This window comes from Hypanus sabinus, chromosome 12 (assembly GCF_030144855.1).
Source record: "Hypanus sabinus isolate sHypSab1 chromosome 12, sHypSab1.hap1, whole genome shotgun sequence".
Taxonomy (NCBI): Eukaryota; Metazoa; Chordata; class Chondrichthyes; order Myliobatiformes; family Dasyatidae; genus Hypanus; species Hypanus sabinus.
Genome location: NC_082717.1, coordinates 86,783,354 through 86,808,510, shown reverse-complemented (window position 1 = coordinate 86,808,510; position 25,157 = coordinate 86,783,354). Strand labels below are relative to the sequence as shown.

Sequence of the window (25,157 nt, the reverse complement as noted above, 5' to 3'; positions counted from 1 at the left end):
CTAAATAAATAAAATACTTGAAACTAAAACTGCCCAATTTAAAGGCCAAACTGAGATAGAACACATTTACAGCTGAAACTCGACGTGAGGCAATGATAGTTTCTAGATCGGTGTACCTCTCGGGTACCTTTCTTATAATGGCTTCATCAATCCATCTCACCTAATCATAGCCAACACTCCTGTACCACTTTGTCAGACAAACACATTTAGTTGCTTTGTTGACTTTTCAACAACCCTCACACTTCCTCCTTCTCTTCTTACCTGCATATCCCCTTCCCCTGGTCTCTTCCTCATTCCCTTTTTCCATGGTCCACTCTCCTCTTCTTATCAGATTCCTTCTTTGCCAGCCTTTTATCTTTTCCACCTATCACCTTCCTGCTTTTTACTTCACACCCATCCCCACACTCCTGACTTCACCTATCATCTTCTAGCTTGTACTCCTCCTTCCCTCACCACCTTATTCTGGTTTCCCCCCTTCCCCACCCCGTTCCTTTCTAGTCCTGATGAAGGGTCTCAGCCTCAAATGTCTACTACTTATTTCCCTTCATAGATGCTCCCTGACCTGCTGAGTTCCTCCAGCATTTTGTGTGTTGCTCTGGATTTCCTGCATCTGCTGAATCTCTTGTGCTTTTAAATCTCAATAAAGGTTATTCAGCAGTTTGATACTGCTCTGATATTAGGACAGGATAAAGAATGTACCATCTCTGTATCTGTCCCAACATCTAAGTCTAGATAAAGAGTCTTGACTTGACATCTAACTGTTCATTTCCCTAATCAGATGCTGCCTGCCCTGCTGTGCCAGGTCAGTATTTTGCCTTTAGTTCCAGATTCCAGCGCAAGCAGCCTCCTCTGCCTCAATAGTCTATTCATCACAGTTGCGGTTAGTGCTTCTCTCAGCATTATGTTCCAGCTTTCAACTGAGCTCCAATTTATCAACATTACCATCATTCTTTTAATGGAAGAGCTCCAATGCCCCTATGCTGATCACATTGACTTGTACTTAGCTGGGCCATGTTTGTGATACAATGTGAATATAAAAACTGCTATTAGTTCTTACTTAATGTGGAGTATACACTCAGTGGTCACTTTATTGAGAACTTCCTGCACCTTATAAAGTGGCCACTGAGTGTATACTTGTGATCTTCTGCTGCCTATCTACTTCAAGGTTTGTCGCGTTGTGTGTTCAGAGATGATCTTCTGTTGGGATGTGTGGTGATATGAGTTACTGTGGCCTTCCATCAGCTTGAATCAGTCTGACCTCTCTCATTATCGAGGCATTTTCGCTCACAGAACTGCACTCACCAGATGTTTTTCATTTGTCGCACCACTCTCTGTAAACTCCGGAGACTGTTAGGCATGAAAATCCAAGGAGATCGGCAGTCACTGGGATACTTGAACTACCATGTCTGGCACCAATAATCATTCTATGGTCAAAGTTACTTAGATCACACACTACCCCATTCTGATGTGTGGTCTGAACAACTGAACCTCTTTATGCTTTTATCCATTAAATTGCTGCCACATGACTGGCTGATCAGATATTTGCATTAACGAGCAGGTGTACATAATAAAGTGACGACCGAGTCCATACCCTGGCCGTATACTATTTTCAGAAAATCCTTGAACGGTTCTTCATGACTGTTGGTGATTACAAACCTGTTGAGAAAGAAACTTTGCCAACTTCAGCAGAATTGTTTAATCATTAAATAAAATGTGCACTGAAAGGTGAGATTATCAGAATAAAATCTGAAATACAAACTTGGTGAGCACGTGTTGCAGTCTCACAAAAGTAATAATAAATAACAAAATAATATTAAAGGGGAAACCTATTCACCATAATATGTAAAATGAAGTAGAATTTGTCTGTTTTACCTGTTGTCTTTTCTGGCAATTTTGTGGCGCACTCAACTGAGTAAGAATGTCCTGGGTTCAAGTTCCACATCATTCACCAGAAAAGAAATTCTAGGGTGACATTCAAGTACTCAAGGAGTGCTGCAAGGTCAGAGCTACTGTCATTTGGATTTTGGCATGAAACCAAGAAGCCTTCTATTCCAGATGAACATTAAAGATCCCATGACACTATTCAAAAGTAGGCTGGTGAATTGCCCTTTGTCTTCTAACTAATTTTTATTGCTTTAGAATTTGAATTTATTAAATCTTAAATCCTTACCACAACGTGAGGGAGTAAAAATATTTGCTTTTTGACTCTGTCACAATGTACAGACTTGTGAATTTATAAGCCTAATGGCTGCCTGGTCCTGGTTTTAATGCTGTGGTATCATTTGTCAGATGGAAGCAGTTGACATAGATTATGGTTGGTGTGACTCATGTCCCCAATGATCTTTCAGGCCTTCTTTCTGCACCTGCTGCAGTAAATGTCCTCAATGGAGGGAAATTCACATTCACAGGTCCGCTGGGCTGTCCGTACCACTCTCTGCAGTGCCCTGCGATCAAAGTTGGTGCAGTTCCCATACCAGGCGGTGATAAAGCCAGTCAGGATGCTCTCAGTGGTGCCCCTGTAGAAGGATTAGGAGCCATGAGATTGCAAAAGCTACTCTGAATACTTAGTCTCTTAACCGATTTGCATCCTTAGTAACAGTGGTGTTGCTTCAATTGTGGTTAAACTTCCATGCTTCCACTTTGTTCCTTTTCCTTTTGCAAACATTAAGCACCACCTTCAAACTCCATCTACAATAAATACATCTGCATGGTTGACAACCCATCCATTAGCTTAAATGCCGCAAGCACCCTTCTATCCTCTCCCCAACTACTGGACCATGGCTGCAGGTGTGTGGGAACTTCATACACTCACACACCAGTTCAACCTAGCCAAACACACAGCCTACCTTGTGCTAAGAAAGGTGACTGTGGGTGCTGGGCTTCAATCATTCTTGTAGCAGGGGTTCCTGAAGGCTGCAACTGAGGCTCAACCATCTCCTCTGTCTTAGACATTGGTGGTAAAGTGTTCACTTCTACTTTTCAGGCATCCTGCTAGTGAAACAGTCTTGCTGGTATGTTAACAACCCTGGAAAGCAATCAGGCAGGGACTAGCAAGCAGCAAGTAACAGATACTTTCCCTTGAAATTAAATGGTGTTACTACCTTCAGATCTATCACCATCAACAGTCTTAGGATAAACATTAACCAGAAACTTAAATGGATCATAATTTTAAAAATTGTGGCTTTATAAGCCTCTCAGGGACTTAAATGTTTTATGATGAATAATTTACCTGTTGACACTCTGGAACCTTTTCACCATTTACAGAGCAAAAGTTGCTTGTTCTTGGCCAACTGTAGCTCCAACACATTCAGGAAACTATATACATCTAGGACAGGAGCAGTTTACTTTATTGACGGACCATTCTCTCCAAACATTCATAGGCACGTTAACTGTGAAACAAAAGCCAGGTTGTCTCTCACATGACCTCCCAAACCTGTGATGTGCACAAGAACATGTCTGAGCACCAACAGGTCAAACCTTGAAGTGGATGGGTTACAGCAGCAGCAGACCATGAGCATATACTCGATGGCCACTTTATTATGTACAGAAGGTATCTAATGGTCACTAGGCCTGGGATTTGCCTCTTAGTTGTAGTGGGAATACAAAAAAAAACAACCTAACTTTAAATCAACCCCTAACTAAATATTTCCCTCATGCTTGTTAGGAGGTTTATTGTCAATATTTAAAATCTCCTTTGAGTTGCAGTGCTTTTGATACAGAAAAGGCACCATTACAAACAGAAATTATTGCTGTAAAAGACTATTCATACACCATCCAACAATCTGCAGGATTTCCTGTAATGAACTTCAGACACAAATTAATTTCATCCTCTATGGAGCTCACTGTTGATTTCCAGAATAAAATTAACAGAAATTATTCATGTCAAGAACTTTATTGACAAAACCTGCACCATTATTGCATTAGATTGTCAGCCTGAAGATCCTGGAATGAACCAGCTAATCTGCACACAGGGAAATAATGTAAATGAACAAGCTAATTGTTAATTCTTCTTGGAGGTGATAGATGAAGGTTAGGTGGAATTCTTTGAAAATTACTTGAGCTATCTTCAATACCCATGAGGAGAGACATAGAATAATTTTAGCACAGGGCAACATACACAAAATGCTGGAGGAACTCAGCAGGATAGGCAGCATCAATGGAAATGAATATTCCTAAAGAGCATCGGAGCTCTTCTATAAAAAGAATGATGGATATGTTGGTAAATTGAAGCTGTGTGGGAAAACTGGAACATAACGCTGAGAGAAGTGTTGACCACTGCTGTGACTGTTGAGACACAGAAGGCTGCTTTGCTGGAATCTGGAGCTATAAACAAAATGCTGAGCAGGTTCAGCAGGTCAGGTAGCATCTGATCAGGGAACTGGACATTTACGTATCGGGTCAAGACTATCTGGACTAGATGTTGGGACAAGTGGAGAGATGGTACATTTTTATACCCTGTATCCTGCCCCAATACCAGAACAGTATCAAACTGCTGGATAATCTTGGAGATTTAAAAGCACAAACATAAGGGATACTGCAAATGCTGGAAATCTAGAGCAACACACACACAAAATTCTGGAGGAACTTAACAGGTCAGGCAGTATCAATGGAAATGAATAGACAGCTGATGTTTCAGGCTGAGGCCCTTCATCAGGATTGGAAAGGAAAGGGGAAGAAGCCAGAATAAGAAGGAGGGAAGGAGTACAAGCTAGAAGATGATAGGTGAAGCCAGGTGAGTAGAGGAAGGAGGATGAAGTAAGAAGCTGGGAGGTGATAAGCAGGAAAGGTAAAGGGCTGGAGAAGAAGGACTCTAATAAAGGAGACTGAATCATGCAGCAAAGGAAGGAGGAAGGGTACCAGGGGAGCGATAGGCAGGTGAGGAGAAGAGAAGAGGTAGAAGTGGGGCCAGAGTGGGGAAATGAAGAAGAGGGAAGGGGCAGTGGGAAAAAGTACCAGAAGTTGGAGAAATCAATGTTCATGCCATAAATTTGGAGATGGAATATGAAGGATTGCTCCTCCAACCTGAGAGTGGCCTCATCATGGCAGTAGAGGAGCCCATGGACTGATGTGTTGGAATGGGGATTGAAATTAAAATGGTTGGCCACCAGAAAATCCTGGGTTTTTTTGCAGATGAAGCAAAGGTGCTCAACAAAGCAGTTCTCCCAATCTGTAATGTGTCTTACATTGCAGATGCGGCTGCAAAGAGGAGGCCACATCAGGAGCTCCGGATACAATAGACAACCCCAACCCCAGCGGATTAATTGGTGAACTGTATCCCGGTTTGATAGCAGCCTTTTAATCTTGTGACTGTATGTTCTTTTTGGCTTTCAGTCACCACAACCTGGAACATTGAAGATGAGTGGCTTACAAGAGGGAGAGTATGTGATTCAATTATCGGTCACTGACTCCATTGGACAAAAGAGTAACGACAACGTCACTGTGACTGTGATGCCACCAAAGCAGCAAACAACAGGTCAGTTAACCCATAGGTAAATGCAGGCATTGTTTCTTGGGTGACGCATCATCCCCTTCCACTGAAGACATTATCACCTTTCCCTAGTTAGAATCACAAATCAGCACTGGAATATAAACATGAGAAAATCTGCAGATGTTGGACACCCAAAACAACACATACAAAATGCTGGAGAAACTTCACAGGTTGTGCAGTATCTATGGTAAGGAATAGTTTCCATAACTTGGTGTTTCAGGCCGAGACCCTTCTTCAGGACTGGAAAGGAAGGGGGAAGGCATCAGAATAAAAAGGTGGGGGGAGGGAAAGGAGAACAGCTAGAAGGCGATAGATGAAGCCAGGTGGGTGGGAAAGGTAAAGGGCTGGAGAGGAAGGAATCTGAGAGAAGAGGACAGTGGTCCATAGGAGAAAGGGAAGGAGGTGTGGATCCAGAGGAGGTGAAAGGCAGAAGAGAAGAGGTAAGAGGCCAGAGTGGGGAATAGAAGAAGGGAGGGGGAGAGATTTTTTTTTAACCTGAATGAGAAATAAATATTTAGGCTATCAAGTTGGAAGCTTCCCGGATGTTGCTCCTCTACCCTGATGGTAGCCTTTTCTTGGCACAAGAGGAGGCCATGGACTAACATGTCAGATTGGGAATGGGAATTGAATTGTTTGACCACTGAGAAGTTCTGCTTTTGGTGAATGGAGCAGAAGTGCTCAACAAAGCAGTGCCCGGTTTACAACTTGTCTCACCAATGTCTGCATCAGGAGATTATCTGGAATTAAAAAGAGTAACCTGGGGAGAAAGATTAAGTGGTTACCATTTGGGGGATAAATATATCAAGGTGATGACCAAAAAAAATCCAGTCAATCAGATAACTTCTCTGGCAACTTTATAATAAGTCAGAGAAGGCAAAGAGTCACATGTCCAAAAGCAAAATGTGTGGTGTTAGGTCTTGTAAGTTCCCAGATTTGTTCCCCTCCTGTTAAACACCCCTGCCCCACCCCAAGGATTTAACTAAGGCTCTATACCACCACCTTGAAGAATTTGGGGGGCATTTGATGGTAATATGGGGAGAAGAAGGTAGGTTAGGGTAAGATTAGTGTAAAAAATGATAGTCGGTGCACATTTTGTGGGCTGCATTGCTGTACCAGTGTCTCAGACTGACTCTCCTGCAGCTCTGACATGTTTATGTCATACTCTCACACATCCTCAGAAACAGCTACATCATTATACACATCAGGCTCACTCTATCACACTCTTTCACACTGAAGCACCCCCCTCTTCACACAAAAAGCACTCTGGGATGCAGACCATCTGGCCCTGGGGATTTATCTGCCTTTAATCCCTTCAATTTACCTAACACTGCTTCCCTACTAACATGTATTTCCCTCAGTTCCTCCATCTCACTGGACCCTTGGTCCCCTACTATTTCTGGAAGATTATTTATGTCCTCCTTAGTGAAAACAGAACCAAAGTAGTTGTTCAATTGGTCTGCCATGTCCTTGTTCCCCATGATCAATTCACCTGTTTCTGACTGTAAGGGACCTACATTTGTCTTAACCAATCTTTTTATTTTCACATATCTATAAAAGCTTTTACACTCAGTTTTTATGTTCCCTGCCAGCTTTCTCTCAATCTTTTTTCCCTTTCCTAATTAAGCCCTTTGTCCTCCTCTGCTGGACTCTGAATTTCTCCCAGTCCTCAGGTGTGCCGCTTTTTCTGGCTAATTTGTATGTTTCTTCTTTGGACTTCATACTATCCCTAATTTCCCTTGACAGCCACGAGCGCATTACCTTCGCTGGTTTATTCTTTTGCCAAATTGGGATGAACAGTTGGTGTAGTTCATCCATGTGATCTTTAAATGCTTGCAATTGCATATCCGCCGTCAACCCTTTAAGTATCATTTGCCAGTCTATCTTAGCTAATTCACATCTCATACCTTCAAAGTTACCCTTCTTTAAGTTCAGAACCTTTGTTTCTGAATTAACTATGTCACTCTCCATCTTAATGAAGAATTCCACCATCTTATGGTCACTCTTACCCAAGGGGCACGACAGGATTCCTAACTAACCCTTCCTCATTGCTCAATACCCAGTCTAAAATGGCCTGCTCTCTAGTTGGTTCCTCGACATGTTGGTTCAGAAAACCATCCTGCATACATTCCAAGAAATCCTCTTCCTCAGCACCCTTACCAATTTGGTTCACCCAATCTATATGTAGATTGAAGATTGATGAAAAGACCCTATTGCCCTGGTATCTGCCTCCACCACCATCACCGGCAGCCCATTCCACGCACTCACCATTCTCTGGGTAAAATAAACTTACCTCTGACATCCCCTCGGTACCTACTTCCAAGCACCTTAAAACTGTGCCCTCTTGTGCTAGCCATCCCAGCCCTGGGGAAAAACCTCTGACTATCCACACGATCAATGCCTGTCATCATCTTGTACACCTTGGTAATGATCGAATTGCAGTGCCATAGATAATAATTACACAGCCACTCAATGTTTAGCAGGCTTTCACATAGGAGCTATTTATGTGCCACATCTTAAAATGAGCCCAGTTTTTATACATCATCACAGCAGTAGAGTGTATACCCCTTACCTGAAAATCCAAAATTTCTTTTTGACTGCTGACATGACATCACAAATGGAATATTATGCAAAGAATTCTGCAGATGCTGTAGATTTAAAGCAACACACACAAAATCTTGAAGGAATACAGCAGGTCAGGCAACATCAATGGAAAGAAATAAACAGTTTATGTTTCAGGCTGAGACCCTTCATCAGGACTGGAAAAGAAGGGGGAAAACGCCAGAATAAAAATGTGGGAGGAGTAGAAGGTGGATAGCTAGAAAATGATAGGTGAAGCCAGGTGGGTAGGAAAAGTAAAGGGTGGAACGAAAGGAATCTGATAGGAGAGGAGAGTAGACCATAGGATAAAGGGAGGGAGGTAGGGAACCAGGAGAAAGTGATAGGTAGGTGAGAAGAGGTAGGAGGCCAGGGTGGTGGACCCCCCCCCCACCATGGAGGGAGGGAAATTTATTTTTACCTGAATGAGAAATCAATATTCTTGGCTCCTCCACCCTGAGGGTGGCCTCATCTTGGCACAAGAGGAGGCCATGGACTGACATGTTGGAACGGGAATGGGGATGAGAATTTAAAATGTTTGGCTATGGGGGAGTTTTGCTTTTGACGGATGCAGGGCAGAGACAGACAGACAGACATACTTTATTGATCCCGAGGGAAATTGGGTTTTGTTACAGCCTCACCAATCAAGAATAGTGTAGAAATATAGCAATATAAAACCATAAATAATTAAATAATAATGTTAATCATGCCAAGTGGAAATAAGTCCAGGATCAGCCTATTGGCTCAGGTGTCTGACACTCCGAGGGAGGAGTTGTAAAGTTTGATGGCCACAGGTAGGAATGACTTCCTGTGATGCTCAGTGTTACATCTCGGTGGAATGAGTCTCTAGCTGAATGTACTCCTGTGCCTAACCAGTACATTATGGAGTGGATGGGAGTCATTGTCCAAGATGGCATGCAACTTGGACAGCATCCTCTTTTCAGACACCACCGTCAGAGAGTCCAGTTCCATCCCCACAACATCACTGGCCTTACGAATGAGTTTGTTGATTCTGTTGGTATCTGCTACCCTCAGCCTGCTGCCCCAGCACACAACAGCAAACATGATAGCACTGGCCACCACATCCTCATAGAACATCCTCAGCATCGTCCGGCAGATGTTAAAGGACCTCAGTCTCCTCAGGAAATAGAGACAGCTCTGACCCTTCTTGTAGACAGCTTCAGTGTTCTTTGACCACTCCAGTTTATTGTCAATTCGTATCCCCAGGTATTTTGTAATCCTCCATCCTGTCCACACTGACCCCTTGGATAGAGACAGGGGTCACCGGTGCCTTAGCCCTCCTCAGGTCCACCACCAGCTCCTTAGTCTTTTTCACATTAAGCTGCAGATGATTCTGCTCGCACCATGTGACAAAGTTTCCCACCATAGCCCCGGTACTCAGCCTCATCTCCCTTGCTGATGCATCCAACTATGGCAGAGTCATCAGAAAACTTCTGAAGATGGCAAGACTCTGTGTTGTAGTTGAAGTCCGAGGTGTAGATGGTGAAGAGAAAGGGAGACAGGACAGTCCCCTGTGGAGCCCCAGTGCTGCTGACCACTCTGTCTGACACACAGTGTTGCAAGCACACGAACTGTGGTCCGCCAGTCAGGTAATCAATAATCCATAACACCAGGGAAGCATCCACCTGCATCGCTGTCAGCCTCTCTCCCAGCAGAGCAGGGCGGATGGTGTTGAACACACTGGAGAAGTCAAAAAGGTGCCCTGAATTACCTGGGGTTAAGTCCATATCCCTGAAAGTGGCGACACAAGTAGATAAGTTGGTTAAAAAGGCAAATGGCATGCTTTCCTTCATTGTTCACAATATTGAGTGGTAAATTCAGAAAGGCATATTACAGTTGTCTGAAACTTTGGTTAGGTCACATTTTGAGTACTGTGCAATTCTGTTTGCATGACAAGAATGACTTTGAGACTTTGAAAAGTTACAGAAGAGTTTTGACAGAATGCTGCTTGGATTAGAATGTCTTAGCTATCAGAAGAATTTGGATAAACTTGGATTAGTTTCTCCAGAGCATTGGAGACTGAGTGGAGACATCAGAGAAGTTTGAGAGGCAGAAATGGGGTAAAGAGTCTCTTTGGTATTTAAGTGGATATGTGGAAAGGTCAAATACTAGAACCCATACCGTGTAAGGCTAAAGGAGGAAAATTTTAAAGAGATTTACTAAGCAAGGTTTTTCCACAGAGAATTAGGTGCCTTGAACACACTGCCAGCTGAAGTGGTGAAAGCAAATAGTGATAATTAAATGGCATTTAGGCACACGCATGCAGTGAATGGAGGGGTATGAACCACAGGCAGACAGATAGGATTAGGTTGGATTGGCATCATGATTGGTATGGATATTGTTGGCCGAAGGGCCTGTACCTACATTGTACTGTTCTGTGTTTTATATATATTACATATTAAGATGCTGTTGGTTCTGCTGCTAGATATATCATTCTCTTTACAGACTGTACAGGAGTTTGCTCACGATACCAGTTCATCTGTGATGATGGCTGTTGCATCGATATCACTTTGGCTTGTGATGGGATTGCCCAGTGCCCTGATAAATCTGATGAAACCTTCTGCCATGACTGTAAGTACAACCCCTGGCACATAAATCAAGGTTCTTTTACCTTGTGTTCATAAACTGGAGCAGAAAAAGAGCAGACAATTATTAATTTAACAGCTGTTTTATTTTTGATTCCAAAGTTAATATAGGTCGTAAGACAGTGACCCATACAACCCTTGCTGCTGCCTCAGAGCAAGATGGTACTGCATGGCCCTTTGGGGACAGCTTACAGAAGGATTCCATCAAAAGCCAAAAACCAATGGAGCATCTCGAGTCTGAAATGACACAGTCATCCCAAGCAGAAGGGAGAGGCAAACCCAGCACTGGCCGACTTCCAGGTAGGATTATAAAAGCAATCAGAATCTTAGAATCATACAGCATGAGAATAGGCCATTCGACCCAACCATTGGACAACTCCTTGTATTAATTCCATCGCCCCAGCCTAGGTCCAGAGCATTCCGTGCGTAAGCTAGTCAAGTGCTCATTTTGCACTTAATAAACACTGTCAAGTGACCCAGCTTCAACCACTGTCTCAGGCAATGCATTCCATTTACAACTCTCTGTGCGAAGGTCTCACCCATATATCCATTTCCCCATTATCTCTTCATGAGCCTATCTGATAAACGTCTGTTAAAAATCCCTAATGTATCTGCCTTGACCACCACCCCAGGATAATCCCAATTATCCTCAATTTAAGTTCTCTAATTTTAATTTGGGGAGAACACTTAGAGCAACAATGTGTGTAACATCATTGGACACAGAGGGAGACCATTCAGCTTCTCAGAAAATGTTACTTACATCAGATATGAAAGGCAGGTTTAAAAAAAGAGTGGTGGGTACCTGAAATGCACTGCCTGGGGTGGTGATCAGGGCAGATACATTAGGAATTTTTAAGAGACATTTGGACCTGACTGTGAGGAAAATAGACATTGCGTAGGCAGAATGGATTAGTTTAGTTGGTCATTTGATTACTAATGTTATTGCTTTGGAGCATGATTGTGGGCTGAAGGACCTGTTCCTGTGCGATACTGTTTTATATTCTATCTCTTCAAATTCCCTTCATTCTTTTATTTGTATTTGCACCTTATGGGAAGCTACTTAATTTCTGTGCAAAATAAAGAACGTCAGAAGTAAATGTATTGTTTTCTGATCTATGTTCTACATTCATTAATCTCTGCCTCCTATAACCAAGCCAGTTTATGGCTTAAATGCTACGTGCCCACGGCCAACCTACTATGTAGGATCTTGTCAAGTACTGTAGTAATGTTCCCACAGACAATGTCTACTGTAAAGGTTTCCCAATCACCTCCTCAGAAAACACAAATTATTGATAGGATTTCCCATGCACAATTGCATGTAGGCGCTCTCTGATCAATTTATTCCTTAAAGTTTTCTCCAGTAATTTTATCCACTGATGAAAGGTTTGAAGTTACTTGACAGTTGAGTATAAATCAGTGAGTTTTGGGTTTGAAGGCAGTGACCATCACCAGAGGGACATCCCAGCAACTGGTGCTAGAGCCTCAGATGCTAACATCTACACTGAGTGTTTGTCCGTGATCTTCTGCTGCTGTAGCCCACCCACTTCAACGTTTGATGTGTTGTGCATTCAGAGATGCTTCTTTTGCACACCACTGTAGTAACACGTGGTTGAGTTACTGTTGCCTTCCTGTCAGCTTGAACTAGTCTGTCCTCTGACTATAAAGTCTGTCCTCTCATTATAAAGGTGATTTTGCCCACATAACTAGATTTTTTTCTTGTTTCGTATCTGTAAACTATAGATGATAATAACCATAATATGACTGAATTCACCCTGAAATTTGAGAAGGAGAAGCTAAAGTCAGATGTATCAGTATTACAGTGGAGTAAAGGGAATTACAGAGCCATGAGAGAGGAGCTGGCGAGAATTGATTGGGAAAAGAACACTGGCAGGATGACAGCAGAGCAACATAGGCTATGATTTCTAGAAGCAATTCAGAAGACTTAGGATAGATATATCCCAAAGAGGAAGAAGTATTCTAAAGGCAAGATGACACAACTGTTGCTAACAGAAGTCAAAGCCAACATAAAAGCCAAAGAGAGGACATAAAGTACAGCATAAATTAGTGGTAAGTTAGAGGATGGGGAAGCTTTTAAAAACCAACAGAAGGCAACTAAAAGAAGTCATTAAGAAGGTAAAGACTGAATACAAAAGTAAGCTAGCCAGTAATATTAGAGGATATCAAAAGTTTCTTCAGATACAAAGTGTAAAAGAGATAAGAGTGGATATTGGACCGCTGAAAGTGATAGTAATGAGAGGTAGTAATGGGGAACAAGGAAATGGTGGACAAACTGAATAAGTATTTTGCATCAATCTTCACTGTGGAAGACTTCAGCGGTATAGTGGAAGTTCCAGGTGTCAGGCGTCATGCAGTGTGTGAAGTTACCACTACTAGAGAGAAGGTTCTTGGGAAACTGAAAGGTCTGAAGGTAGATAAGTCACCTGGATCAAATGGTGTACACCCAGGGTTCTGAAAGAGGTGTCTTAAGTGATTGTGGAGGCATTAGTAATGATCTTTCAAGAATAACTAGATCCTGGAATGGTTCTGGAAGACTGGAGAATTTGAAATGTTCCTCTACTTTTCAAGAAGGGAAATGGACAGATGAAAGAGGCCCCTTATCTTTGAAAGTGGAGGGGATTCAGAGGAGGTTCACGAAAATGATTCCAGAATATGAAGGGTGTTTGATGGCTCTGGGCCTGTATTCACTAGAATTCAAAAAAATGAGGGATGATCTCATTGAAACCTATTGATAAATGAAAGCCTTGATAGAATGAATGTGGAGATGATTTTTCCTATGATGGAAGAGTCTAAGACTAGAGGACACAGCCTCAGAGTAAAGGGATCTTTTAAAATGTGATGAGGAATTTCTTTAGCCAGTGAGTAATGAATCTGTGGAATTCTTTGTCACAGGCAGCTACGGAGGCTCAGTCTTTATGTAGGTTTAAGGCAGAGGTTGATAGATTCTTGATTGGTCTGGGCATGAAGGGTTATTTTTTCAGCAGTTTGAACGGGGCATGACTGCGCAAGCGTGTGGAGATCGGCCAGTGAGAACAGCGGGAACAGTTTAAAAAAAAAGATTTATGGAGCGGGTGACGAAGTAGTGGGAGACAGAGTAGGAAGGCTTAGGCGATTAGAATACAGACAGAAAGAATGTGTGTGAGGCCAGTTTTCTGTGCTCTGTGTTAGACATGGGAAGTCCTGGAGACTCCCAGCTTCCTGACAGCCATATCTGTGCTAGGTGCATCGAGCTATAGCTCCTTAGGGACTGCGTTAGGGAACTGGAGATGCAGCTTGATGACCTTCATCTGGTTAGGGAGAGTGAGGAGGTGATAGAGAGGAGCTATAGGCAGGTAGTCACTCCGGGGCCTGGGGAGACAGACAAGTGGGTAACAGTCAGGAGAGGGAAGGGCAAGAAGCAGGTGCTAGAGAGTACCCCAGTGGCTGTCCCCCTTAACAATAAGTACTCCTGTTTGAGTACTGTTGGGGAAGATGGCCTACCTGGGGGAAGTAACTGTGGCCGCGCCTCTGGCACAGAATCCGGCCCTGTGGCTCAGAAGGGTAGGGAAATGGAAGAAGATGGCAGCAGTAATAGGGGACTCTATAGTTAGGGGGTCAGATGGGAGATTCTTTGGACGCAGGAAAGAAACGTGGATGGTAGTTTGCCTCCCAGATGCTAGGGTCAGGGATCTTTCTGATCACGTCCATGATACCTTGAAGTGGGAAGGAGAACAGCCAGAGGTCGTGGTACATATTAGTACCAATGACATAGGTAGGAAAAGGGAGGAGGCCTTGAAAGAAGACTACAGGGAGTTATGAAGGAAGTTGAGAAGCAGGACCTCAAAGGTAGTTATTTCAGGATTACTGCCCTTGCCACGTGACAGTGTAGGAATAGAATGAGGTGGAGGATAAATACGTGGCTAAGGGATTGGAGCAGGGGTCATGGATTCAGATTTCTGGATTATTGGGACCTCTTCTGGTGGCCTGTACAAAAAGGACAGATTGCACTTGAATCTGAGGGGGACCAATATCCTGTCAGGGAGGTTTGCAAAGGCTACTGGGGAGACTTTAAACTCGAATTGCTGGGGAGTGGGAACCAAACTGAAGTGACTGGGAAGGTTAGCTCACAAACAGGAAAGCTTGGAGACAGCACGAAAGGGATAGGGCAGGTGATAGAGAAGGGATGCATTTGGACTGATGGATTGAGATGTGTCTATTTTAATGCAAGGACTGTTATGAATAAAGTGGATGAGCTTAGAGCGTGGATCAGTATTTGGAGCTACGATGTTGTGGCCATTACAGAGACTTGGATGATGCACGGGCAGGAATGGCTACTTCAAGTGTCAGGCTTTTGATGTTTCAGAAGGGACAGGGAGGGAGGCAAAAGAGGTGGGGGTGTAGCACTGCTGATCAGAGATAGTGTCACGGCTGCAGAAAAGGAAGAAGTCATGGAGGAGTTGTCTATGGAGTCTCTGTGGGTGGAAGTTAGGAAAAGGACGGGGTCAATAACTCTACTGCTTGTTTTTTTTATAGACTACCCAACAGTAACAGGGAAATTGAGGTGCAGATGGGGAGACATTCTGGAAAGGAGTTTTCACCACCACAGGGTTGTTGTGGTGGGAGATTTTAGTTTCCCAAATACTGATTGACACTCCCTAGAGTGAGGGGTTTGGATGGGGTGGAGTTTGTTAGGTGTGTTCAACAAGGTTTCTTAACACAATATGTAGATAAGCCTGCAAGAGGAGAGGCTGTACTTGATCTGGTATTGGGAAATGAACCTGGTCAGGTGTCAGGTCTCAGTGGGAGAGCATTTTGGAGATAGTGATCACAATTCTATCTCTTTTACCATAGCATTGGAGGGGGTTAGTGTATGAACTTTAAGTGAAAGGGAAATATTAGTGGCAGAGTTTGGGTTGAGTTCAAATTACGTAATGTGCAAAACTGGCCGAAAAGGACATGTTTAAGTGTGAAAAATGAGGGTCTTGCTGCTTACCAGATCAGGGGCAGAGAGAGACCATGATTTTAACTGTGTGGTGTTAACAGACTAAGAGTATTCAGAGGTCAACCCCTCGCCCCCTTTAAAATGCTTCATAAATTCTTTTCTTTGTCCAAATGCTGCATGGGTGACAGAGTGGAGATACACCTCTAGTAAGGGAGGTGTAGGGTACTTCGTTCCCGCAGGTCACCCTTGTACAAGGTGTAGTACCTGTTTAGCCCCTCCCTGCTTCCTCTCTCGCCTCCCCCCCACACCAATCAGGGTCACATTTAGCCTTGGGAGCAGCTGGTGCGTAACACAAATCCTGGTTATGCAACCACTGACGCCAGGCAGACAATCTCTGAATAGTATTGATCATGGCTGGGGCAACCTGTCTTGTAAAGACACTGCCCAGAAGAAGGCAATGGCAAACCACTTGTGTAGAAAAATTTGCCAAGAACAATCAGGGGCATGCTGCCATGATCATTCTTGGCAAATTTTTCATGGGACCATAGTCCTTCATGTCAAACGACACGGCACACAATGAAATGTGCTGCGTAAAAAGCTAGCTGTTTATTTCTGTTGGCAGACTACTGCTTGGCTCCTCCTACTATGGGAACCTGTGAAGGCAATTTTCCACGCTGGTATTTTGATAGCACCTCAGGAACCTGCAAACATTTCACCTACAGTGGGTGCAAGGGCAATCGGAATAACTTTCTGCAGGAGCTGGACTGTAAGACACAATGTGTAGGAACACAAGGTAAACATTCCCCTCAATTTGTATTAGAGATATCAGTTGTACAGCACAGGAATATAGCCCCTTTGGCACTAGTCCATGCTGACCAAATTGCCTAACTGAGCTGGTTTCATTTTTCTGATTTGTTCTGTATCTCTCGAACCCTTTCCTATCCATGTGTCTGTTCAAATGTCTTTTAAGTACCATAATTGTACCTATCTCTACCACTTCCTTTGAGTGTATGCTTCATATACCTATCACACTGTATGAAAAATTGCCCTTCAGGTCTCATTTGAATTTTTCCCCTCTCACCTTCAATCCTGCCCTGTAGTTTCGAATTCAGCTGTCCTAGGAAAAAGGCTATGAGTATTCACTTTATATATGCCCTTCATGATCATATACCCCTGTATAAGGTCACCCTTCAGCTGCCTTTGAAGGCTTCCAATCTTTATTGATGTGCCATAGAAAGCATTCTATCTGAATGCATGATGGTTTGTAATGGCAATTACTTTCAATGTGACTGCAAGACCGCAGCACATCATGGAAACTAGCTTCCCCTCTATGGATTCTGTCTATACTTCTCACCAACTCTGTAAAGCAGCTAGCATAATCGAAGGCCTCACCCACCCCAGACATCCTCTCACTATTGGGCAGAAGGCCAAACCCCACCACACACCAGGTTCAATACAGCTTCTATCCTGCTGTAATAAGACTTTTAAATGTCTCCCTAGTGCACCAAAATGAATTTTTGATTTCAGTCTGGATTGTTGTCCGTCATATCCAACAATGACAGGAGATCTGTGCAAGAGAGTTTTTAAGAAGTTGAAAAGCTGTTGCACTGGGCAGTTCCACTCTATTTGGAACCTTGGAAATCCGAGTCCAGTGATCAGACTAGTCGTCAGGAACTGGGATCTTCCTTGGTAGCAGTGGATGACCATGACTTGTGTGCCTTGACATGTCCTTTGTTTGCCATAAAGATTCGCAGAACCACATTCCTGGCCATTCGATCTCACTGTTGATCTCATCTGCCCAGTCTGCCAGAGCTGATTTCACACATTCGTATCTCACCAGGTTATGAGGCCCGCTGGCTATTCTGACCTAGCTTGTTGTCACATACAAACAGCTAGCTGGAGCCACAGGTGTGAACTGAGTGTCTAGTGGAATCCAAAGGTGTGTCAGCTATCCTAGAATCGACACGACAAGCCAGAGTCCTAGTTTGGCTTCTGTCCAGCCAGAGGAATATCTGACATGGTGTTTACAGCATGTCAATTGCAGGAGAAATCCCAGTAACAAAATCTCCCACTTTATGTGGCCTTCATAGACCTTACAAAAGCACTTGACTTGAAATCACCCTGCCCTTTAACAGGTAGTCTAAAATAAGGTGCCTGGAGAAATACCTCATGATCCTGCAGCTCTTACACAATGACACGAGTACACTAGTCATCAGCAACGGCAACTCTGAAACAGCACCTTTTAAGGTTGAGACTGGGGTCAAACGGGTGCAATATTGCCCCAACTCTGTTTGCCATTTTCTATGAACTGTGCCCTCTCATGTAAACAGTTTCAGCCCTGGGAAAAAGCCTCTGACTATCCCCACGATCATTGCCTCTCATCCTCTGTCACACTGCAGAGAAAAGGCCAAGTTCACTCAACCTTTTCTCATACGGCATGCTCCCCAATCCAGGCAACATCCTTCTAAATCTCCTCTGCACTATTTCTATAGTTTCCCCATCCTTCCTGTAGTGAGGTGACCAGAACTGATATTCCAAGTGGCATCTGACCAGAGTCCTATATAGCTGTAACATTACCTCTTGGCTCTTAAACTCAATCCCATGGTTGATGGAGGTCATTGCATTGTATACCTTCTTAACCACACAGTCAATTTGCGCAGCAGCTTTGAATGTCCTAAGGACTCTGACCCCAAGATCCCCTTTATCCTACACACTGCCGAGAGGCTTACCATTAATAGTATATTCTGCCATTTATGTTTGACCGACCAAAATGAAGCACCTCACACTTATCTGGGTTGAACTCCATCTGCCACTTCTCAACCCAGTTTTGCATCCTATCAATGTCCCGCTGTAACCTCTGACAGCCCTCCAGACTATCCGCAACACCCCCAACATTTGTGTCATCAGCAAATTTACTAATCCATCCCTCCACTTCCTCATCCAAATCTTTTATAAAAATCACAAAGAGAAGGGGTCCCAGAACAGATCCCCAAGGCACACCACTGGTCATCGATCTTCATGCAGAATATGCCCATCTATAACCACTCTTTGCCTTCTGTGGGTATGCCAATTCTGGATCCACAAAGCAAGGTCCCCTTAGATCCCATGCCTCCTTACTTTCTCAATAAGCCTTGCATGGGGTAGCTTATCAAATGCCTTGCTGGAATCCATATACACAACATCTACTGCTCTTCCTTCATCAGTGTGTTTAGTCACATCCTCAAAAAATTCAATCAGGCTTGTAAGGCACAACCTGCCTTTGACAAAGCTATGCTGAATATTCCTAATCATATTATGCCTCTCCAAATGTTCTTAAATCCTGCTTCTCAGGATCTTCTCCATCAACTTACCAACCATTGAAGTAAGATTCACTGGTCTATAATGCTCTGGGCTATATCAACTCCCTTTCTTGAATAAGGGAACAATATCTGCAACCCTCCTATCCTCTGGAACCTCCCCCATCCCCATTGATGATGCAACAGTCATTGCCAGAAGCTCGGTAATCTCCCTCACCTCCCACAGTAGCCTGGGTTACAGCTCATCTGTCCTGGAGACTTATCCAACTTGATGCTTTTGAAAAGCTCCAACACATCCTCTTTCTTAATGACTGTATGTTCAAGCTTTTTAATCCACTGTAAATCATCCCTACAATCGCCAAGATCCTTTTCCGTAGTGAATAGTGAAGCAAAGTATTAATGAAGTACCCCTGCTACTTCCTCTGGTTCCATATACACTGTCACTCTTGATTGGTCCTATTCTCTCATGTCTTATCCTCTTGCCCTTCACATACTTGTAGAATGTCTTGGGGTTTTCTTCAATCCTGCTCACTAAGGCCTTCTCATGGCCCCTTCTGGCTCTCCTAATTTCATTCTTAAGCTCCTTCCTGCTCGCCTTATAATCTTCTAGATTTCTATCAGTACCTAGTTTTTTGAACCTTTCATAAGCTTTTCTTTTCTTCTTGACTTAGATTTTCAACACAGTTTGTACACCACGGTTCCTGAACCCTACCATCCTTTCCGTTTCATTGGAACGTACCTGTGCAGAATGCCATGCAAATATCCCCTGAAGATTTGCTACATTTCTGCTATATATTTCCCTGAGAACAACTGTTCCCAATTTATGCTTCCAAGTTCCTGCCTGATAGCTTCATAGTTCCCCTTACTCCAGTTAAACACTCTCCTACAGGCCAGGCAGCATCTATAGGAAGAAATACAGTCGACGTTTCGGGTAGAAACCCTTCATCAGAACTAACTGAAAGATGAGATAGTAAAAGATTTGAAAGTGGGGGGGGGGGGAGATCCGAAATGATAGAAGAGAGGAGAGGGAGGGATGATGCTTCCTGTTTCTATTCCTCACAGGTAACTTACCCCACCTTGACCCGTTATTGCCGAAGCTTGAATGAGCCAAAGCCCTACCACTCTGCCTCAGATCACTCCTTTGATGACCACTTTGCTATGCAGTGTCTCCCTTTTATGTCTGAGCCGTCCCTGCTATCTAACTCACAACAGTAATAGTAAACCAATTTCAACCAATACGGGAATATAGTCAGAGGGTCAAGACTGCCAACTTGATGTTACTGCACATAGTTTTATCACTGTTTTATTGTGTATCCTCCTACTGCATTTGTTTTTCAATGTCTGTTCAGAAAATGGTACTCCAGAGACAAGCTCAGCTGAGACAAATAAAGATGATGTCATGATACACCACAGGAAAGGAGGCCATCCACTCCCAGAGACAGGTCAGTCACATGTACATGTATCTAAAATAAACCAGAATGCTGAAAATACTCACAGATCAGGCTATGTCTGTAGGAAGAGAAACACAGAACTGTTGAAGGGTCTTCAACCTGAAATTTTAGTTGTTTCTCTTTCCACAAATGTTGCCTGATAGGTTGTGTTTACAGCATTTTCTGTTTTTATTTTAGATTTCCAACATCTATCTGTGAGAGAGAAAACCCAGCTTATGAATAACCATTGGTTTGGACTTGCGGGCATGGCTACTTTCTGCAGTTTTGCTTAAAGGGCAATTACTATTGGTTAGTTATTGAATGTAGAGATTGTAGTTAGGAATCAGAGCAGGATAATTCATTAAGTGAGGAAGCTGTTCATTTGTTGACACTTCTTTCCTCTTTCCAAGTAACTGCAATTTTTAAAATTAAAATTCCTTAGTCATTCTAAGTTATTAATTTGGCTTCCACCGCTGGCTGAAAACAGTCAACGTAATCAGTGTTTTTTTTTTAGGGCATTTGCTGCCTGAAGTAGAGTAGGGTTAATTAGTGTAGACACATGGGGGAAGAGATGCCCATGTGATGGGGAAGGATCGGGTTGTGATGTGGAAGTGCTGAATCTGCCAGATGTGAGATGGAGGAGAGGTTGTGTTTGTTGGAGAATGTGAGAAGAGCGGAGGTCTACTGTGAAGTCCATGTAGAACACATCTGTCTATTGTTTCCAGAAGGCCAAGAACATGACATTCCCACAAATTTCTAGCTTTGCTGAAATCACTACAAGTTCAAGTTTATTGTAATCTGGCTACATATACACAAACAAAATAACATCTCAGATACATCCACAAAACGCACAGCACACACACCAAGATAGGACCATAAATAAGCCAATAAAATATAATCCAAAATGCATGTAGTATGTGGCACAAACAAACAGTAAACAACTCGCTATCCTAGTAGTGAAACCCCAGTGATAGCAGGGTATTCACGTCTCAGCCTGAGGGAAGAAGCTGTTACCCAGTCAGACAGACCTAGTCTGATGTTTCTGTACAGCCTTCCTGACAGCAGTGAATCAGAGGCAGTCAGATGGATGGTAGGAATCCTCAACAATGCTTTGGGCCCTTCATCTGCAGCACTTCAACTAAGTATCACAAATGGATGGAGAAAGACCCAGATGATCCTCTCAGCATTTTTTACTGCCCTCTGTCGAGTCTTGTGGCCTGATGCCTTGCATCTTCTGTGCCCCAGTGATGCAGCCAGAAAGAACACTCGAGATCAGGGATTCCCAACCTGGTGTCCACAGAACCCCAGGTCTAGATGTAAGAATGGTCAGGGGAGTCTTGCACACCTCAGTCTCCTCAGAAAATGTAGACATTGCTGTGCCTTCATGACTACTGTAGTGGTTTTGTGGAACCAGGTTAGATTTACCCCCCTCCCACTGCATTTCCTTCCAACCCTTTCCATTTCCCATCATAATCCCTTCCCTGGTGAGATTCCCCTTTCCCCTCTCCCCTCCATGCCCAACCTTTGTTAATCTGAACATGCATAAGGAAGCTGACTGAGCAACTAAACTTGCCTTGCAGGAGCAGTGCTGCCTTTGGCCCTGGGACTTGCCATCACCGCCCTGCTCTTGCTAATGATCATCTGCCGGCTCCAGCTGGTGAAACGTAAGCTGAAGAAAGTCCGGCCCATCACCTCTGAGGAATCAGACTATCTGATCAATGGCATGTACCTGTGATCCCCCCCACCCCCCCGCATGGTACAGGAGTAACTCTTCCTCATCATAATCATTGTGGCAATGTGAAACAAATCAATCTGTGTGCATGTGATTATTTAAATGACTACGTGGATCAGTATAGAAGTCTGAATTTCATTCCTTCCTAATCACACTGGCAAGTCTGGCTTGTTGGGCTGTATCTCAAAACCAGTTTTGAGACCGAACCAGCTCTATTGCTACAGTGACATGCTTCTAACAGCCTTGCCAGTAAAATGTTTTATACTTGTTGCCTTGTCTGAAACTCATTTCTCTTGCTCCTGTCGTTCAGAAGAGGGTTGCTTTTAATCAGGAGCTCCAAGCATTTCATCCCATTGACCAAAAGGTTCCATGCCACCCATAAGTGTCACTGGGTTCCTCCATGCACTCTGCATCTTCTGCACGGGAGGGACACATCTCTGCTGCAATATGGTCAGTTCCATTCCTTCCCATGTTGTTTTAAGAAAGATTTTTAATCACCTGGTGCTCTGCTTCTATCATCATCTTTGTGATCATTTGGGTAATCCACAGTAGGAATGTGGAAAATTGGGAGAGAAGTTACCGTTAAAATATTATTGCAGCAAATTGCGCAGGATTTTAGAGGATCCTAATCTAGGTGGTTGTCATTTGCCTGGCAGGTACAGTTTATGCTGTGCACAAGCTGTTGAACTTGATAATCAGAAGATTCCACTGATCAACAGTAAATAAATAGTATTTGCCGAGTTTAACTAGTTCAAATTGTCCAATGTTATTTGCTTCACATCACAGCTGAAATCTCTACTTGAATATTGTGTTGTCTGGGGAAGAGATGGTTAGATGCCATACTACTTTATAGACAATAGGTGCAGAAGTAGACCATTCAGCCCTTCGAGCCTGCACCGCCATTTTGAGATCATGGCTGATCATCTACTATCAATACACGGTTCCTGCCTTGTCCCCATATCCCTTGATTCCCCTATCAGTAAGATACCTATCTAGCTCCTTCTTGAAAGCATCCAGAGAATTGGCCTCCACTACCTTCCGAGGCAGTGCATTCCACACCCCCACAACTCTCTGGGAGAAGTTTTTCCTTAACTCTGTCCTAAATGACCTACCCCTTATTCTCAAACCATGCCCTCTGGTACTGGACTCTCCCAGCATCTGGAACATATTTCCTGCCTCTATCTTGTCCAATCTCTTAATAATCTTATATGTTTCAATCAGATCCCCTCTTAATCTCCTTAATTCCAGCGTGTACAAGCCCAGTCTCTCTAACCTCTCTGCGTAAGACAGTCCTGACATCCCAGGAATTAACCTCGTGAATCCACGCTGTACTTCCTCTACAGCCAGGATGTCCTTCCTTAACCCTGGAGACCAAAACTGTACACAATACTCCAGGTGTGGTCTCATCAGGGCTCTGTACAAATGCAAGAGGATTTCCTTGCTCTTGTACTCAATTCCCTTTGTAATAAAGGCCAACATTCCATTAGCCTTCTTCACTGCCTGCTGCACTTGCCCATTCATCTTCAGTGACTGACGAACAAGGACTCCTAGATCTCTTTGTATTTCTCCCTTACCTAACTCTACACCGTTCAGATAATAATCTACCTTCCTGTTCTTACTCCCAAAGTGGATAACCTCACACTTATTCACATTAAACGTCATCTGCCGAGTATCTGCCGAGTATCTGCCCACTCACTCAGCCTATCCAAGTCGCCCTGAATTCTCCTAACATCCTCATCACGTCACACTGCCACCCAGCTTAGTATCTTCAGCAAACTTGCTGATGTTATTCTCAATGCCTTCATCTAAATCATTGATGTAAATCATAAACAGCTGTGGTCCCAATACCGAGCCCTATGGCACCCCACTGGTCACCACCTGCCATTCCGAGAAACACCCATTCACTGCTACCCTTTGCTTTCTATCTGCCAACCAGTTTTCTATCCATGTCAATGTCTTCCCACCAATGCCACGAGCTTTGATTTTACCCACCAATCTCCTATGAGGGACCTTATCAAATGTAGTTCATAAAGATAAGTTTTGTAATTTGTAAAGCAAAACATAGAATGAAATGTGTTGTACTATATTAAATCAATAAGGATTGTACTTGACAGCCCACAAATTATTAAGCATACGTCTCTGGAATGTGGGAGGAAATCCACATGGTTGCAGGGAGAATGGAAGATCTCTATACAGCAGCGGCAAGACTCAAGCCCCACTCAGTGATCGCTGGCACTGTAAAGTGAAGCGCTAAAGACTACACTACTGTGTTGTCCATGCAGCAAAGGGGTAAATCCTTAAATTCACTTTGTCAATATACTTCTTAAAAATCATGAGTATCCGCCTACATCTCCAGGAAGCATCTCAGGAATTTGATTCAATGATAACAATGCAACAAAATTAATCCCAAGCACACCTACTCAGAGCACTGCCACAAGAAAGCAATAACCCTAGGTCCCACACCACAAGATTCAGAAACCATTATCCATCAACCATCAGGCTCCTGAACTGGCATTGGTAATTTCACTCACCTCAATTCTGCACTGATATCACAACATATGGACTTCTTTCAAGGACTCTACAACTCATGTTCTTAATATTGTTAGTTTTTATTTATTTATATTTATTTTTGCAGTCTTTTGTACACTGGTTGTTAGTCTGTTTAGTTTTTTCTTTTTTTTTTACTGTAAATGTCTCCAAGAAAATTAATCTCAAGGTAGTATACTTGATAATAAATCTACTTTGAAATTTGAAAATGGCTGTGGCAAACAATGCACTTTCTATCAGTGGCTCTTTCACAGCTCCATCATAAATACCAGTGCCATAGGCAAAGCTGCAGAAATAAAGATCACCCTATATCTGCTGATAACATGTAGTTTGGGACACATAGGAGACACTTACCTTTCCGGGAATAGGTTTAGTGAGTCATGCAGCTCATTATGTGTCTCAATGTTTAAAAGCTGCCTTTCCACTGGAAGAATGGGTTTGCAAAGGCTGGGATGTTGGCCAGTGCTGGCTTGGAACAGCTGGATTGTGAGAAATCATCCAGGTGAACCAATGCAGATGGATGG

General features: G+C 43.3%; 1 protein-coding gene across 2 annotated transcripts in view; it reads left to right on the top strand.

Moving 5' to 3' along the window:
* Positions 1 to 22,355, top strand: part of lrp11 (low density lipoprotein receptor-related protein 11) — a 29,555-nt gene extending 7,200 nt beyond the window's left edge. The window contains exons 3-8 of one of the 2 annotated variants that reach the window (XM_059986370.1): positions 5,332 to 5,473; positions 10,550 to 10,675; positions 10,792 to 10,989; positions 16,251 to 16,421; positions 20,274 to 20,366; positions 21,935 to 22,355. In XM_059986370.1, coding sequence (XP_059842353.1) covers positions 5,332 to 5,473; positions 10,550 to 10,675; positions 10,792 to 10,989; positions 16,251 to 16,421; positions 20,274 to 20,366; positions 21,935 to 22,089 — 885 coding nt within the window. In that variant the 3' untranslated portion in view covers positions 22,090 to 22,355. The remainder of the gene's footprint in view (positions 1 to 5,331; positions 5,474 to 10,549; positions 10,676 to 10,791; positions 10,990 to 16,250; positions 16,422 to 20,273; positions 20,367 to 21,934) is intronic. The other variant, XM_059986371.1, reaches the window with a different exon arrangement.
* Positions 22,356 to 25,157: the final 2,802 nt, after the last annotated feature.